The 17468-nt window shown below is 43.9% G+C and overlaps 1 protein-coding gene across 2 annotated transcripts in view; it reads right to left on the bottom strand.

Moving 5' to 3' along the window:
- The window catches only part of nox4 (NADPH oxidase 4), a 161536-nt gene that overhangs the window by 98604 nt on the left and 45464 nt on the right, over nt 1-17468 (bottom strand). For both annotated transcript variants that reach the window (XM_078221811.1, XM_078221812.1), the window contains exons 4-8: nt 14817-14901; nt 6977-7074; nt 3237-3264; nt 2587-2659; nt 2413-2493 (exon numbers count right to left, since the gene is read on the bottom strand). In XM_078221811.1, the coding sequence (XP_078077937.1) occupies nt 2413-2493; nt 2587-2659; nt 3237-3264; nt 6977-7074; nt 14817-14901 (365 nt within the window). The remainder of the gene's footprint in view (nt 1-2412; nt 2494-2586; nt 2660-3236; nt 3265-6976; nt 7075-14816; nt 14902-17468) is intronic.

The raw sequence follows: 17468 nt of genomic DNA, 5'->3' as shown, positions 1-17468 counted from the left end.
AATATAGTTTTAGCTCTAATATAGAATTCAGTAAAAAGACTTAAAAGATGCTGCAGACTAAAATCTCTGAGGAAATTTGTCAAATATTTAAAGCAAAATATTATCTAAACCTCTTGAGTAAATTTAACTGTCTGGCTGTATAGCAGGACACAAAACTGTTTATTTAAAGTATCCAACTCTGACAGCTGGATAAGCATTGGTTTAAGGTTGCCCTGAGCACTCCTGAAATACTTCTGATTTTCTGTACACAAAGTTTCTTCCTGCCAGCAGGATCTTCTGGTCCCACCAAAGGTGAACCCCCCACCCACCCCAGGGTTAGGGTTAGTGGTGGTGTGGGAGGGGGGAGGTATGTGTGTATGTGAAGATCCAGACTTTATACCACATTGAATTAAATTCCACCATCTCAGTGACTATGGGGACTGCATCCTTGTTTAAGCTCCTCCCTTTTGATTACACCTTATAATTCACTTTTATTGATAATTATTTCATTGTTGAGGATTGTCAGATGATGTGAACATTGTAAGTTTTCAAAATCGGTCAATAAATGTTTGTAAGGTGTTCCAATATCAATCCTAACTAATTTTGCTTGTTTCTATATTTTCACAAAAGTAATTCTTAAACACTTAAGAAATAGTAATTCTTGGAAGTTTTTTTTAAAATCTTCTCTTTAAAGCATATGTTCTCATAGCATCTGCCTTTTGTACAAGGTCTCTGATAATACTCAATTATGAATGTTAGAAACTCACTTGTCTTTCATGAGATGCGAAGCTGAATTTTAAGAATTCCTGCTTAATAGGTAACAATGCCACGATCCAGACTGAACTTCCATCAATGTATGTTACTACCTATATCAAGGCATTCGTTGACCTCCTACCAAAATTGAACCTGAGCTATTATGAAGGGATCTCTGCATAATCACCGGTATAGTCCAGACTGAGAAGTTCAACATTTCTCCAGCCCTTTGGAAAGCCCAAATAGTTATACTAGTCTTGATTGAGAATCAAACACAAGTTTGCAAATTTAGAACTCCAGTTGAATAATTAGGCCACATCAGCACCAGAAAGAATGTTTTTGTTTTATTACTCATTCATAGAATGTGGGCATTTCTGTCTAGGCCAGCATTTATTGCCCATCCTTAATTGCTCTAGAACTGAATGGCTTGTCAGGTCATTTTAGAGAGCATTTCAGAGTCAACCACATTGCTGTAGGTCTGGAGTCACATGTAGGCCAGACCAGGTTAGGATGGCAGATTTCCTTCCCCAAAGGACACGAGAGAATAAGATGGGATTTTACAACAATCGACAATGGTTTCATGCTCACTGTTAGACTTTTAATTCCAAATTTTTATTGAATTCAAATTTCACCATCTGCCAAGGTGGGATTCTAACATTGGTTGCTAGATTACTAGTCCAGCGATAATACCGCATTGCCATCACCTCCACTAAATTGCATTTATTTTGCACCTTTTGTAACCTCACTGAGTTCTGATGAAATGTCACAGACCTGAAACGTTAGGCTAGATTTAAAGGCCTCAAATGAGAAGGTCATGTATAGATAAATAGGATGTGATGATGTCAGGTTGAAAATATAATGTCATCAGGCCAGTTTCTGTATGGTAGGTGAATCGATGTGGAAATTAGCTACCCTCCTTCCATTTTGAAATTACTAATTAACAAGATATTGAGCTTGGTAATAACTCAATCTTCTGCAATTTTTCATTGCCTGAGAAACTCAGCAGGCATTGGCCATGGAACAGTCTGGCAATGTTTCATGGCAGCTATAGTAAGGTGGCAAATGGACAGAAGTCCTGCCAGTGGAACTATGGCTGAATGTAGCAGTGAAAGTGGCAGTATCTGCATGTTTTAACTAATTTTTAAAAGATTTTGGAACCTTCCAAATGAAAAAAATGAAGGCTGAGAGAGCTTTAAATCATCTGGCCGTGACCGATTGCCTGATAACAGCAAGCACCCCTCAGCCACATGCTATCCCCGCCTAGATTCCTGGTTTGATGCGGAGCCCACCTTCACACTGCTTACTGGCCACTTCCTTGCCAAACAGCCATTAATTGGCAATCCAACATTTGATCGAAGGAACTGAGGCAGCGGGGGCAAGCAGACCACTGACTTTCCAATCTCAAAAAACATAAACTTAACCCATGAACTCTGTTTCTCTCGCCACAGAAGCTGCCAGACCTGAATATTTCCAGAATGTTGTTCTATTTCAGATTTCCTGTAGTCCTTTGCATCGGTAAGATTGACGGCATTCAGATTTGTTTGATCTTGCCGTTTCAAGAAGGGCATTACAACACCTACAGTCTTAACTCATCAGAATTCTCATGAAGTATGGCCAACATTATGGAGTTTGACTCAACATGGCTTTGGTTGCTAAACAAGGTTCCTTCTACATACTTACCCAGTCACATGAAGCAGAAGTAAAATGTAGAAGACTATAAAGAGGTTGTGCGTGTACCAAAAGATATCAAAGTTTGAAAACCTGCAACGCAAATAGGACAACAGCACAAATTAATAATGAATTCATTCATTCTCAGCGGATCATAGAGATAATGTCGCCAGTACACAATCTTACCTTAAAGAGTAAGATGACGATGTGCACATTAAGAAAAGCACCAACACCATGAAGAACCCAGTTACTCCTGGAACTAAAGAACAAATTTTGGACAACAGAAATGCTGCAGATTAGCAGTTCCTAACATCATGAAATTAAACAGTTTAAAGAAACGGAAATGACAGTGTGACAACTCTGAAGGAACCCAATTATAGGAGCTCTTGTAACAGGGCCATAAATCTCCTCACAAATAGTCTTGTCTAGAGAAGGCATAGAAATTATTCAAAAGAAAGGTGGAAAGCATTCAAACCACCCTCAAAGGCTAAGGAAAAAAATGTTTTAAAAATCTTTGCTTGAATACCGATACGGCATAAACTAATGTAAATAGACTGCATGAACCTTGGTGCACTTTTGTAACTATAGCATTAAAGCAGATGTTTGGCACGACTTACTCACAACTAACTTAATCTCAAGACAAACCACTATGGAGAACACAAACTGTAATTTAGTGCCAAGTGCTCTGCTCAATATGACCAGCTTTGCTTCTTTTTCTCCTTCAGGGAAGACACTAGTTCCCAACAAAATTGGATCTCAGCGCTAACTACTCCCCATTACAAGAATATCATTACTTTACCCTAAGCGAGAAATTATACAATAAAGTATATACTCACGCGTTGTGAAGAGAATCTTCCTGGGATCCTGGGGAGGGAAAAAGGGTCAGAGCTTTAAAAATCACTACTCTGAGAATTAAACTGTCTCATTCTACATTTCCCCTTCTTCAGGTCACTTGGTCTTCGGAGGAGGAAATCCACATTTATCGTAAAACTGAGCATATCTCAGAATATGCAAGGACATGCTTCAATAACTCTATTGCTGGTTTGGTAGGTACATCCAAAAGGCTATGATATTGACAGTAACATTCACGTCTATTTTGGCAGCAGTAATGTGCTTTATTCTACAGAAGAAATGAGGTAATCATATAAACAACATTTCTTTGTGAAGCAATTGGATTAATTTCCTATGCTTCACAACTGGCAAGTCAAAAAACTGAATGAAACAGAGCTAAATTTTCCTCCAATTATTTTCTCTTCAATCAAACTACTCAAGCATCAAGGGTTAAAGATTAAAACTTTGTTAAACATCCTTATGTTTTATGCTTATACTGGCTGCTGAATAATAGAACCCCCAAGATCTTTTTCCTCATTATCCTTTGATCCATCATTATGAAGTGCTTCGAAAGGTTAGTCATGGCACAAATCAATTCCAGCCTCCCGGATTGCCTGGATCCACTACAGTTCGCCTACCGTCGCAACAGGTCGACAGTAGACACCATCTCCCTGGCCCTGCACTCAATCTGGAACACTTAGATGACAAAGACACCTATGTCAGACTACAATTTATTGACTATAACTCAGCCTTCAACACCATCATTTCTATGAGACTCACTTCCAAACGCTGTGGCCAAGTGCTTGGCTCCTCCCTCTGCAACTGGATCCTGAACTTCCTAGCACTCAGACCACAATCAGTAAGGATAGGCAATAATACCTCCTTCACGATCATCCTCAACACCGGTGCCCCACAAGGCTGTGTCCTCGGCCTCCTACTATACTCCTTATACACCTATGACCGTGTGGCCAAATTCCCCTCCAACTCGATTTTCAAGTTTGCTGATGACACCACCATAGTAGGTCGGATTTCAAACAATGATGAGGCACAGTACAGGAAAGAGAGAATCTGGTGAACTGATGCAACGACAAGAATCTCTCCCTGAATGTCAACAAAATGAAGGAAATAGTCATTGACTTCAGGAGGCATAGAGGAGAACATGCCCCTGTCTACATCAATGGGGACGAAGTAGAAATGGTCGAGAGCGTCAAGTTTTTAGGTGTCCAGATCTCCAACAACCTGTCCTGGTCCTTCCATGCCGACGCTATAGTTAAGAAAGCCCAATACCTCTACTTTCTCACACTAAGGAAATTCAGCATGTACATACGACTCTCAACAACTTTTACAGGTGCACCATAGAAAGCATTTTTTCCAGTTGTATCACAGCTTAGTATGGCTCCTGCTCTGTCCAAGACCGCAAGAAACTACAAAGAGTCGTGAACGAAGCCCAGTCCACCATTCAAATCAGCCTCCCACCCACTGACTCCATCTACACTTTCCGTTGCCTCGGAAAAGCAGCCAGCATAATTAAGGACCCCACGCACCCCGGTCATACTGTCTTCCACCTTCTTCTGTCAGGAAAAAGATAAAAATGACTGAGCACACATACCAACTGACTCAAGAACTGCTTACTAATACATGTGACAATAATAAATCAAATCAAAGATTTGGCTTCTGGTTCGAATGGATTTTGTAGACAGCATGAGTAACATAATTCAGTTACAGCGATGCTAGGGCTTGAGTTTTCAATTCTCGTCAACTCCATTTGAAGAAAAAATAATACAAACAAGATCCATCAAATAGTTGACAAAATCTGAGATAATGCAGTGTCCAAATTCTTATCAAAGGCAAGGGAAGGACAATGTCAACTAATTTGAGGCACCTCCAAAATCCAATATTGGTTTCCAAAAAGAAATAGATGATGCAGTATCTAAATTAATAGACTCTTACTCATTCACATTTAAAAAATTGTTACACAAAAGTAAACCAGAATTAGATGAAATAGATGAAATGTGCTCTTAACCTCACCTGACGCCTTATTGCTAGAAAGCTTGGTGATGATAAAGTATGCCAGCACAACTCCGTACATTTAGGAGAGGAGGTAAGTGGCAGAAAAATAAAGGGAGAAATAGGAGGAATGACTTATGTTGGAAACAAGTAGCTGAATACAGAGAGTGGCTGAAGTTCACCCCCTCTGTGTGCTGAATATATGGGGTTTTGGCAAAGGCAGCCAAAATGTGAGCACTGACAGTGAATCAGCAAAACTGCAAATTTGACTGGGCGAATCTTATGCCTCAAAAATCTTCACCATGAAAAATAGCAAGTCTGACAATGTTTTATTATTGAATTTGTACATCTGTCCTTCTTTAGGACACAGCATGCCCTTTTTTGAATATTTAGCAAATATATCTGCAGAGAAGTCTTAATCAAAACAAAAGATTTATATTAAAAAAAAAATAATGGATAACACAGTGGAATGTAATTCCCAAAACACCAACATACGGTTTGGATTCTCATGCAATAAAACTGTTGTTGACTTTTCCCAGTTACCATAACACAGCTGCCATATTTATATATAAAAATGTACCCAGTCACAAACTGAATCCCCAAAACACTATAAAAATCTTGAAATCTCACGTATTAAAAGCACAATTTCAGTTTTTTAATCATCACGGAGCACTGATGGTGATTACAAAATATCCAAGTAGTTTAAACAGATTGCACTCTTGGTGTCTGACTCTTAAAGGAGTCTGTTAAATGGACAGCTAAAACAGGACTGCCTCAGCTCATACTGAAGGTAGCATTTGTCATTACCATCAGACACCACAATCTCAATATTCAGCATGTAAAATATTGTGTCGCAAAAGGGCAACACCTAATAATTTTTCTTAAGAAATGTTTTCATAAACCTTTCTCTTTCTTTCTTGAGGCCACAAGACGATGGATTAGATCTTTCTCCATGATTGCACCTTAAACAGCAACAATAACCACAGAAACGTGGAATAAATTTAATCCCCCCCCCCCCCCCCCCCCCAGTCCTCCCTTGACAGGGTAGCCAGCCAGTCGACCGTCAGACAGACAGCAGCAGTAAAACTCCAGTGATTGTGAGGAGGAACAGGAATGTCCTCCTTTGCTTTATAATAGACCCAATACCGACAAGTATTAAGACCTCAGTTTCAGCAAAACCCTCCTCACTAAAGTTCCTGTCTTCCTCGTGTCTGCGTGGGTTTCCTCCGGGTGCTCCAGTTTCCTCCCACAGTCCAAAGATGTGCAGGTTAGGTGAATTGGCCATGCTACATTCTCCCTCAGTGTAACCGAACAAGTGCCGGAGTGTGGCGACTAGGGGATTTTCACAGTAACTTTATTGCAGTGTTAATGTAAGCCTATTTGTGATAAATAAATAAACTTTACTTTACATTCTGTCCACTGCAACTACAGCAAGGAAGAAACGCAGCCCTGTGTTTTATTTTAACTCCGAGGATTTGCTTGCAAAATAGAATGAGCATTTCAATAAAAGTGGTATACTGTTCAAATATTTTGAATTAAGCTACCCCCATTGCACCGGACAAATTATTTCCCACAACAAGGTCATTAAACTATTCAGTGATAATAATGTCCTCCCACAATAAAGTGAGCAATTAATCATTGCTTTCAGCTCATCACCATGATGAGATTAACAGCTGGCTTTAAAACAACCCTTCTGTGTGGACAAAGCATAATAAACACAGCGTGGAACTGAACTGACCTCATCCCGATAGTGGGCAACATTGAGAGCGGGAAAGTCTTCACTGTAACGCAGAGAGAAGTTTAGGGTGTTGATCACATGAGCTGCAACATGGATTACTAAAATCAGGAGTAAACAAAAGACCTTATTACTACAAGATTTACTCACATTCAAAAGGACAATAAAAAAGCTTTGTTCCATCAGTAAAATAGCAAACATTCTCTAATCTTTTGTACAACTGAGCTTGCTCAAATTGTAATGAGTTCAAAAGTGAATTCACACCTTGTCTGTCCATGTCAAGAAAGCCAAAGGGCAAAAATTCTGCCAGCTCTCATGTATCTGTGGTGTGGTACGATTCATTAGAAGAGGCTTGAGGGCAATTTACAGAAACAAGTGGATATGTTTCATGTTAGAGTTAGTTTCAGCCATAGATCATAGAAATCATAGAAACCCTACAGTGCAGAAGGAGGCCATTCGGCCCATCGAGTCTGCACCGACCACGATCCCACCCAGGCCCTACCCCCACATATTTTACCCACTAATCCCTCTAACCTACACATCCCAGGACTCTAAGGGGCAATTTTTTAACCTGGCCAATCAACCTAACCCGCACATCTTTGGACAAAATCTCCCTTTGGACAAAGTTTGCACATCTTTGGTCAAGATCTCCCTGGACAAAGTTCACCGGCTGGAATTTAATGCCCTTCTTTGCTATGTTTGATGTTTGAGGGGGGATTTAATCAGGTGGCAGACGGGACCCCACCACAAACCCACCTCCATCCAGTTAGGTCTATGGCTGGCAGGCCTTCCTGTCCTGCCACCAATTGCTGTCCTCACATGGGCAATTAGTGCCCACAGTGGACTTCATCCCACCACTGTTAGTACAACCTAGTGGTGGGCAGGAGACCTGCCATGCAGGGAGCACAAACCTGTGCAGGGTTGCTTGCAGGTTTCTTGTGATGGCCGGGGGTGGTGTGGTGGCTAGTGGCTCCTCATTCAGGAGACACTCAGTGCTTGATTGCGAGATCCGGCAATCAGGAGGTTGTGGAGAGTGGGGGAGGAGCGGCCGTTGAGAACTACCCTTCTATCCTTTCTTTAGAGTGGAATAAAGGTTAATGATTGTGTTAATTGGACAATGATGTCAATATCGATGTAAACATGAAATCAGCTCAGGTAACCAAGAGACTCCAAGCCAGCGAGACAAGAACAGAGTCCTGTTAATAATGTACTTACTATGAAGCTGTAGATGTAAAGAGTTGTAAATAAGTAGTCTGTATTAAGTTTTTCTTATAACTATGTTCAAATCACTCAGTGTAAGAGAAACCTCATCCAGCTACAAGACAACACAAGTTATGTGATCTAACTAAAAATGCAGCAGATGTGCAAAAACATTGGGGGCGATTCTCCCAAAAAAATCTGAGCACCCAACAGGTGGGAAAACGGGACATTTTCCTGTTTTTTGGATGTACAGTTTGCTGAATCTCCGGCACTCTGTGCTTCAGAGAGCCTCGGGGGGATTCACGCCGGTAAGGGGGGGTGGGGCCTAATCCAGCTCGAGAGGCCGGCATCATCGCACCGAGCAGACCACTGCGCATGCGGCTGCTCTGGCAGTGGGGAGATCAGTGCATGCACACTGACCCCCCCCCCCCCCCCCCCCCCCCGCCACCCCCAGGCCAACCCCAATTGCCAGGCCAACCCCAATTGCCAGCCCACCATGGCCAGTCCCAACCTCCCCCCCGCCCCAGCTGCAGCCCCGATCTCTCCCCCTCCCATAGTCAGACCCGATCTTCTCCCCCCACGGCCAGCCCTGATCTTTTTGATTTGATTTATTATTGTCACATGTATTAACATACAGTGAAAAGTATAGTTTCTTGCGCACTATACAGACAAAACAAGCCCCGTTCATAGAGAAGGAAACGAGAGAGTGCAGAATGTAGTGTTACAGTCACAGCTAGGGTGTAGAGAAAGATCAACTTAATGCAAGATAAGTCCATTCAAAAGTCTGACAGCAGCAGGGAAGAAGCTGTTCTTGAGTCGGTTGGAACGTGACCTCAGACTTTTGTATCTTCTTCCTGAAGGAAGGTGGTAGAAGAGAGAATGTCCAGGGTGCGTGGGGTCCTTAATTATGCTGGCTGCTTTGCCGAGGCATCGGGAAGTGTAGACAGAGTCAATGGATGGGAGGCTGGTTTGCGTGATGGATTGGGCTACATTCACGACCTTTTGTAGTTCCTTGCGGTCTTGGGCAGAGCCATACCAAGCTGTGATACAACCAGAAAGAATGCTTTCTATGGTGCATCTGTAAAAGCTGGAGAGAGTTGTAGCTGACATGCCAAATTTCCTTAGAATTTCCTTAGTCTTCTGAGAAAGTAGAGGCGCTGGTGGGCTTTCTTAACTATAGTGTTGGCATGGAGGGACCAGGACAGGTTGTTGGTGATCTGGACACCTAAAAACTTGAAGCTCTCGACCCTTCCTACTTCGTCCCCATTGATGTAGACAGGGGCATGTTCCCCTTTACGCTTCCTGAAATCGATGACAATCTCCTTCATTTTGTTGACTTTGAGGGAGAGATTATTGTTGCCACACCAGTTCACCAGATTCTCTATCTCATTCTTGTACTCTGTCTCATCATTGTTTGAGATCCGACCCACTACAGTGATGTCGTCAGCAAACTTGAAAATCAAATTGGAGGGGAATTTGGCCGCACAGCCATAGGTCTACAAGGAGTATAGTAATGGGCTGAGAACACAGCATTGTGGGGCACCGGTGTTGAGGATGATTGTGGAGGAGGTGTTGTTGCCTATCCTTACTAATTGTGGTCTGTGAGTTAGGAAGTTCAGGATCCAGTCACAGAGAGAGGTGCCGAGGCCCAGGCCATGGAGTCTGGAGATGAGTTTTGTGGGAATAATAGTGTTGAAGGCTGAGCTGTAGTCAATAAATAAGAGTCTGACATAAGTGTCATTGTTATCTAGATGTTCCAGGGTTGAGTGCAGGGTCAGGGAAATGGCCTCTGCTATGGACCTGTTGCGGCAGTAGGCAAACTGTAGTGGATCCAGGTAGTCTGGAAGGCTGGAATTGATTCGTGCACTTCATAATGATGGATGTCAGGGCCACAGGCCGACAGTCATTAAGGCACGTTGCTTGGTTTTTCTTAGGTACCGGGATGATGGTCGTCCTCTTGAAGCAGATAGAGACCTCAGCTTGTTGTAAAGAGAGGTTGAAGATATCTGAATACCTCTGCCAGCTGATCCACGTAGGATCTGAGTGCACGTCCGGGTACTCCATCCGGGCCAGTTGCTTTCCGTGGGTTGACCTTCAAGAAAGCTGCTCTGACATCTGCAATGGTGACCCCAGATACAGGTTCATGCAAGGCTTCCAGGGTGGAGGGCATGCTGTCACTGACCTCTTGCTCAAAACAGGCGTGGAATGCATTGAGCTTATCAGGGAAGGGTCGTTAGAGCCGGCGATTTTACATGCCTTCATCTTGTAGCCTATTATGTCTTGCAGACCTTGCCATAGTTGGCGGGGGTCGGTGTGGCTAGCTTAGGACTCTCGATGGTCCAGTACTGTCTTTTGCCATCTTTGATGGATCTCCTTCGATTGTATCTGGCTTTCTTGTATAGGTCAGGGTCGCCTGACTTGAACGCCTCAGACTTCAGCAAGCAGTAGATATCCCTGTTCATCCATGGTTTCAGGTTGGGGAACACACGGATTTGCTTCTTTGGCACCCAGTCTTCTGCACACTTACTAATGAAGTCAGTTACTGTAGTGGTGTACTCGTTCAGGCTGGTCGCAGAGTTTTTAAATACTGACCAGTCCACCAACTCCAAGCAGCCGCGTAGGAGATCATTCAATTCCTCAGACCAACATTGCACGACTCTCTTTGATGGATTCTCCTGCTTCAGTTTTTGCTTGCAAGCCGGGAGCAGGAGCACAGCCTTGTGGCCTGATTTGCCAAAGTGTGGGTGGGCAATAGAGCGATAGGCATGTTTGATATTCGTGTAGCAGTGGTCTAGGATGTTTGGGCCTCTGGTGGAACAGGAGATGTGTTGGTGGTAACTTGGTAGTACACTCTTCAACTTGGCCTGATTGAAGTGCCCGGCCACGATGAACTAGGCCTCGGGATGTTTCGTCTTAAGGCTATTCGTAGCAGTGTATATTTCGTCCAGCGCGATCTTCACGTCCACATGGGGTGGGATGTAAACTGCCATCAGGATAACGGAGGTGAACTCCCGCGGAAGGTAGTAGGGGCGGCATTTTAGTGTCAGGTATTCTAGGTCTGGGGAGCAGAAAGTTGCCAGTGTTGCTACGTCTAGGCACCACGAGATGTTGATTAGGAAGCAGACCCACCTCCCCTAGCCTTGCCTGAGGCCGCTGTACGGTCTATTCGATGGATTGTGAAGCCCTCTGGTTGTACGGCACTGTCTGGTGAATCAGGAGTGAGCCACATTTCCGTGAAACAGAGCACACAGCAGTCCCACTGTTCTCTTTGGAAAGTGAGTCTGGCTCTAAGTTCGTCCAGCTTGTTTTCCAGAGACTGGACATTTGCAAGGTGTAAGCTGGAGAGGGGGGTCCTTGGAACCACGTTGTTTCACTCTCACCTGCAGGCCTGCACATTTTCCACTCTTCCTGGAGTGTCTGCTTCTTTTCGAGCCTGGGAGACGGTGAGAGGGGTTTGCAGTGTTAAGGGTATCTTCTCGCCCCATGCCACTCCCCCACCCCCATGGCCAGCCCAGATCTTCCCCGCCCCCCCTGCATGGATAGCCCCGATCTTCTTTCCCTCCCCCCCACCCCCCCAACATGGATAGCCCTGATCTTCTCCCACCCCTACCCCCCTTGGCCAGCCTCGATCTTCTCCCCCCCACCACCCCATGGCCAGCCCCGATCGCCTCTTCCCTCCCTCTCCCACCAATCCCTAATGCAGAGTGCAGAGCGGGATCCCTCCCACCATCATCAAATGGCCCCGTCCCCAGTAGGCCCCAGCCCCTCCCCTGGGCCTGCCCAGTGTCCGGTGGGCAGTGCAACAGGCCAAGAAAATTGCCCCCATTATTTTTTAAATTGTATTTTTCCCTTCCAATTTCCCTTGACTAAACTATCCTTACTTTTCTTTTTCTGACAGCAGAAACTCATACACAATGAATAGTTCCACAAGCAGTGACAGCATTCTGGTAGCTCACCTTAGTAAGCTTATCTTCTCCAAAGTCCCCATCTGCATAACTGCCAACACAGTAGCTAGATAGTAATCAAGGGCAGCAGCGCATATTCATGTGACTGCTTATTTGTTTTATAACAGTCAGCAACAAAGCACCCACTGCTAACCTTGAATGAAGCCACCCACAAAGACTGCCCCCTTCAAGGTTTGCTTGGCAGGTGCACGCCTCTTGAAGCCAGCCATGGTTCACTCTGTTCTGGCATCTGCACCCGATAAATAACAGGATTGTGAGAAACCTGTCAGGTAAGAGATTCTAATTACAAGTTTCAGACAATCCTCAGCATCCTCCAGTCAAACAGCATTGCTTGCTGACGGCAATAGAAAGCAAGCTAGGTGGCTCAAGTAAACATGTTTTTTTTTAAAAAACAGGATGCTTCAAGCTGGTTGCAAAGTGAATCTTGATAATGTCCAGGAATATTCCTGATAATAATTTGGTTTTCTTTCAAAGTGCTGGAACCCGGAAAGATAAAAGTAGATTTTTCCATGCTGAAGGTATACAATGCAGTGTATTTTGAGAGGGATTCTTTCATACAAGCAAGCTTCACCCATCACAACACTATGAACTGGATAAAATATTGCCAATGACATTTGTTTAGATTTCAGTCATTATTTACTTTTTATATCAGGAAAGTACCAGTTCAGAGTTCAAAGCTATTGTTAGGGTGCCAGATCAGAAACCCCAAAGTATATTATGAAGCTAGACTAGACCCCAACAATTTTTCTATTTGGCATAAATTTGAGGAAAGGATGTTTTACCTCAGGAGTGATTCCACTGACAAATTATCAAAACAAGCTTTATTCATAACAGTTTAATTATACCTCTAACAAAATGAAATGGTTTCAGGGCGGCACGGTGGCAGAATAGCACTGCTGCCTCACAGCACCAAGGACTCGGGTTCGATCCTAGCCTTGGCTGACTGCCTGTGTGGAGTTTTCACGTTCTCCTGTGTCCGTGTGTGTTTCCTCTGGGGGGTGCTCTGGTTTCTTCTCACAGACCACAAATTTGCAGATTAGGTGGGTTGCCCATGCTAAATTGTCCCTTAGGGATGGATTTTCCTGTCTCGCCCACCACAGGAATCGTATCAGGCAGGACAAGGACAATGCAAAGGTCCATTGACTTTGTTGGGATTTTCCAGTTTCGGGGCGAGCACACAGAAAATCCCACCTTTTGTGTCCCAGGGTGTGTGGGTTAGGGGGATTAGTGGAGTAGGTGTGGTTACAGGGATAGGACAGGGGAGAAGGCCTGGGTAAGATACTCTGTCAGAGAGTTGGTACAGACTTGATGGGCTAAATGGCCTCCTTCTGCACTGGGGATTCTATGATTCTATTAACTCTTAACCATTGAACAAACTTTAGACATGAAAAGAAACAAACCCTTAACTTCTAACTTATTACTAGTCAGTTCCAATTAAGCAATATTTCTCAGAGACTTAAATCCCATTTCAAAAATAGTTAGCAAATCCAGGCATACTTGCTTTAATTTGGGTAAACAGTCTTGGAGCTTTCAGAGAGGGAATGAATTTTAGCAGTTTACAGAAAACCTCTGACTTCAAGCAATTCCCAGTCAGAACTCAACTCTAAAACTGAAACTAAACCCAGCACAGAATCCTTGCTACAGACCTAGCTCCTCCCATTAACCTAATATCACATGACATGGTCAACCTAGTCTGAAACCCCAGGAGAACTTAAGTAAACAAAAGTGCATTAACCCTACCGAATAACATATTCCTAGCTAAAGGATTTATTATGCTGTTTTCTCAGCATCTGCTGCATTCCTTCTAGACAAATCCAACTTCCTTGCAGAAAAACACTGAATCATAAAGCAATCCCCCTAAACATAAAATATATTAATAGCACAGTATTGTCGCACTGTGCTGTGAGCTTTTACAGAACACACACAAACCATATAACATTTGGTAAGGATGTTGCAGGATTGGCAAGGGGTGAGATCTCAATTAATAATCCAAAAATTACAGTAAAAGTCCAAACTCTTCTGCTCTCCAGCAGGATATAGTTTATCTGTTCTATATAATGAACAGCAATGTTTGTTTAGAATGCAATGGGATTTTTAAATCATCTCTTAATTTGCCATGAAAAATGGTACTTGGAGGGAGAAGTTCTGGAAGAGAGGCTCAAATTCACATCTACCTTGACAGAAGAATCAAGAGGAATGATGCTCACAAATTGGACCCCCTATAGAGCTCCCAATTCTAACTGTGTAATTGAATAGGTTTTGAGCAAGTTTAAAATCAGACACTATCATACAATCCCTACAATACAGAAGGATGTCATTCAGCCCATCAAGCCTCATCGACCTTATCTCCATAAACCCATGTATTTACCCTGCTAATCCACCTGACACGAAGGAAATTTTTTTTAGCTTCGCCAATCAACATAACCCACACATCTTTGGAGTGTGAGGGGAAATCGGAGCAGCTGGAGAAAACCCACGCAGCCACGGGGAGAATGTGCGAACTCCACAAAGTCACCCAAGGCCGGAATTGAACCCGGGTCCCTGGCGCTGTGAGGCAGCAGTGCTCACGACTGTGCCACCGTCATGCAGGTCTTGCCTGGAGAGTAATGGGCCGAGGTAATATTCTACTATGATGTACTACAATTGAACAATACTTTGGCTAGACAGCAGTTTCTTACCTGAAAATAGACATATAGTAAAACCACAGGTTATATGAAACGTTTTACTCTTGTCCAACAATCTTCGTGCTTTTCTGCTTGTAAACTGTGAAAAATAAATTTACAAATCATTAAAATTAATTATCTACAAGTAAAATGACAAATTTAGCTCGGTAGGGCACTATCATAGCACCAAGTGGCTTTTGCAGCCCAGACTGAAAACAAGTAGAATTTGGATATATTGGCCAACTCCTGCAGAAATACCTGATAAGGGAGCCATCTCCCTTTAGGGTTGTCAACACTCTCCCTTCCTTCTCTCTCGCACAGCAGGGAATGGGAATAGAAATGCAATGGAAGGGAGGCATTTGAAGGGTTTCTCCATGTTCATGTGGTACATACACAATCTCCAGGAATTTGTGTCAGTCGGTGATTCAGAGGTGGCCCAGTGGCTGCAATGCTACCTGTGAATTTTCACCTGTACCTTCTACTATTTTTGCTGCATTTTGATGCTACTCTGGGAAGCAAGTCCTTTGTTTTGATTTAATACACTGCTTTGCTCTTTCTATTTTCTTTAATATTTTACTTGAACTGATTCCCTTAATTCCGCCTCAGGCAGCTACGGAAGTTGAATGAATTAAACTTTGAAAGCAATGATACAGATATCACTCAGTGAACCATTATCGATGGAATCAAAAAAAAAAATCCCCACTGAAGAGTCAAAATGGTCTTCAAATTTTTAAAGATTGGACTGCTGCAAAATTCAGCCTAGTGGGCCTAGAATGATGTTCCAGGCATTGTTTTGGTACCAAACGGTGTGCTGATGTGCCACCCTGGTACACAGGGTGCCAGTATAGTGAGAACATTAGAATAGACTCTTAATCAAATAATCAGATCATGTCAGCATCCAATGTTGATATTGAAGTCTGCGCTGCCATTTGCAACCTCACTGATCCAGCTAACTTCTTCGAAAAAAAACACAGCCAATTATGCATTCAGCAACAGGAAGGATCTCCCCACCTGTGCTATTTAAAGAGACTGTCAACTACTTTCAGATTAGTTATTGATGGATTTCTTCTGGCTCCGTGTGAGAATGTGCAAGTAAATCAAGTTTTCTCGAGGAATTTTTCAGTTAGTAAAATTAACAGAGAATGGTGTTGCAAATGGTGACGCTTCTGACGTTAAGGGATCTGGTGAGAACACTTCCTGCCAGTCATAGGTCCAGTGGTTATCATCCCCTTGGTCTGCAGCTTTCGGTTGCAGCATGAGAGAGAATGTACAAGGAGACATTCGAGAGCCCCCCGTCATGTGCCAGAGGGGTGTTAGCAGTATGTGATCAGCGGATCATTGAGTAGAGACTGATAGAGATTCAGCTCGAGGGGCTGAATGGCCAACCCTTTGTTCGTAAGGATAGTATCCCTCTTTCTGCCTGCAGGAAAAATGGGCCCATAGCAGCAAGGAGAGGGTCAAAACCAGTGATAAACAAAACATTTTCCCTCAGTGGCCTGCAGAGAAAAAGGCCCTCGATCTGGCAGGAAAGTTAGGTGGCCACATTATTTCAGATGGCGAGGCCACAATCGAAAGTAAAGCGAGCGAGGAGTCATTGAGCTCATGTGTCCACCGTGGAACAAAAGGAACCTTGCAGCAGATACGTGGATGAGGGGGAATTTGAAGGCCTTGGCCCCCCCCCAAACTGTTGGGAGTCCTCTTGCGCATGTTTCCACACTCTGGGAGGATGGACAGTTGCAGAGTCATCTGAGGAGGAGCACAAACACACCTGCTGGGTGTGCTTTCTGTCGTCGCTGACCGAGTGGAATTCCATCCGCTTTATGAAGGCTGATGGCAACTCCAAGAGTGCCATGATGGCCACTTGGGTGCAATCTTTAACACTGAGGAAATCCTGCAATGGCCAAGAAGCCCCTACCAGACTATCAGGGTTGATGTTAATGCATGAACTCTGCAGCCCTGTTGAAAATATATTGGTGACTTCCTTAATGCAGCATTGAGCTGCTGCCCGGGAGACCCCACACAAACCTCCAGTGAATACCTGGAGGGAGACAGACGCATAGAAGGTCAACATAGCACTGATCCTCAGCACCACAGGCTTTGGAATATCCACCAGTGGCTCAGAAGTCCTCCTGCAGCAGTTTGCAGGTAGGTGGCAGCCTCCCTCGACATTGGTGCTCTGACATCTCGAGGTAGAACAGGTGAATGCAGAAAGCTCTGGGACACAGTTTGTCCGGTCTTGGGAGGCAATCGTGTTGCCAGTTCATTCAACATTTTTCTGCTGCTTGGAGACTGGCCCTCCCTGCTGTAGAGGTGCCTCTGGCACCTGCTCCTCCCCTGTTGCTGGTAACCTCCTTTGATGTGTGCTGCCAATTCCGGACATTTTCCCTGGGTCCTTGGCCTTCTCAGTCCACCTGAACTCTGTAGCCCTCTGCCTATGCTTACCCCACTAACAACCAGAATCAGATGCCACTGAGCTCCTCAGAACAGACTTCGCAGACTGCCGCTCCTCAGAATGCTCTCAGGCTTACTAATAAAATGGCCTCCTCTCTCTATCCTGCAGAATGAAAGCAGCTCGCAAATAGCTGACTTCCACTTCAAACTGACTTCAAACATAGGTGGCATCAGCTTTAAGTGGTCAGAGATCTGATGGCCCAGCATCGCTGTGCA

This window comes from Mustelus asterias, chromosome 10 (assembly GCF_964213995.1).
Source record: "Mustelus asterias chromosome 10, sMusAst1.hap1.1, whole genome shotgun sequence".
Classification (NCBI taxonomy): Eukaryota; Metazoa; Chordata; class Chondrichthyes; order Carcharhiniformes; family Triakidae; genus Mustelus; species Mustelus asterias.
This window is presented reverse-complemented; position numbering and strand designations above follow the sequence as displayed.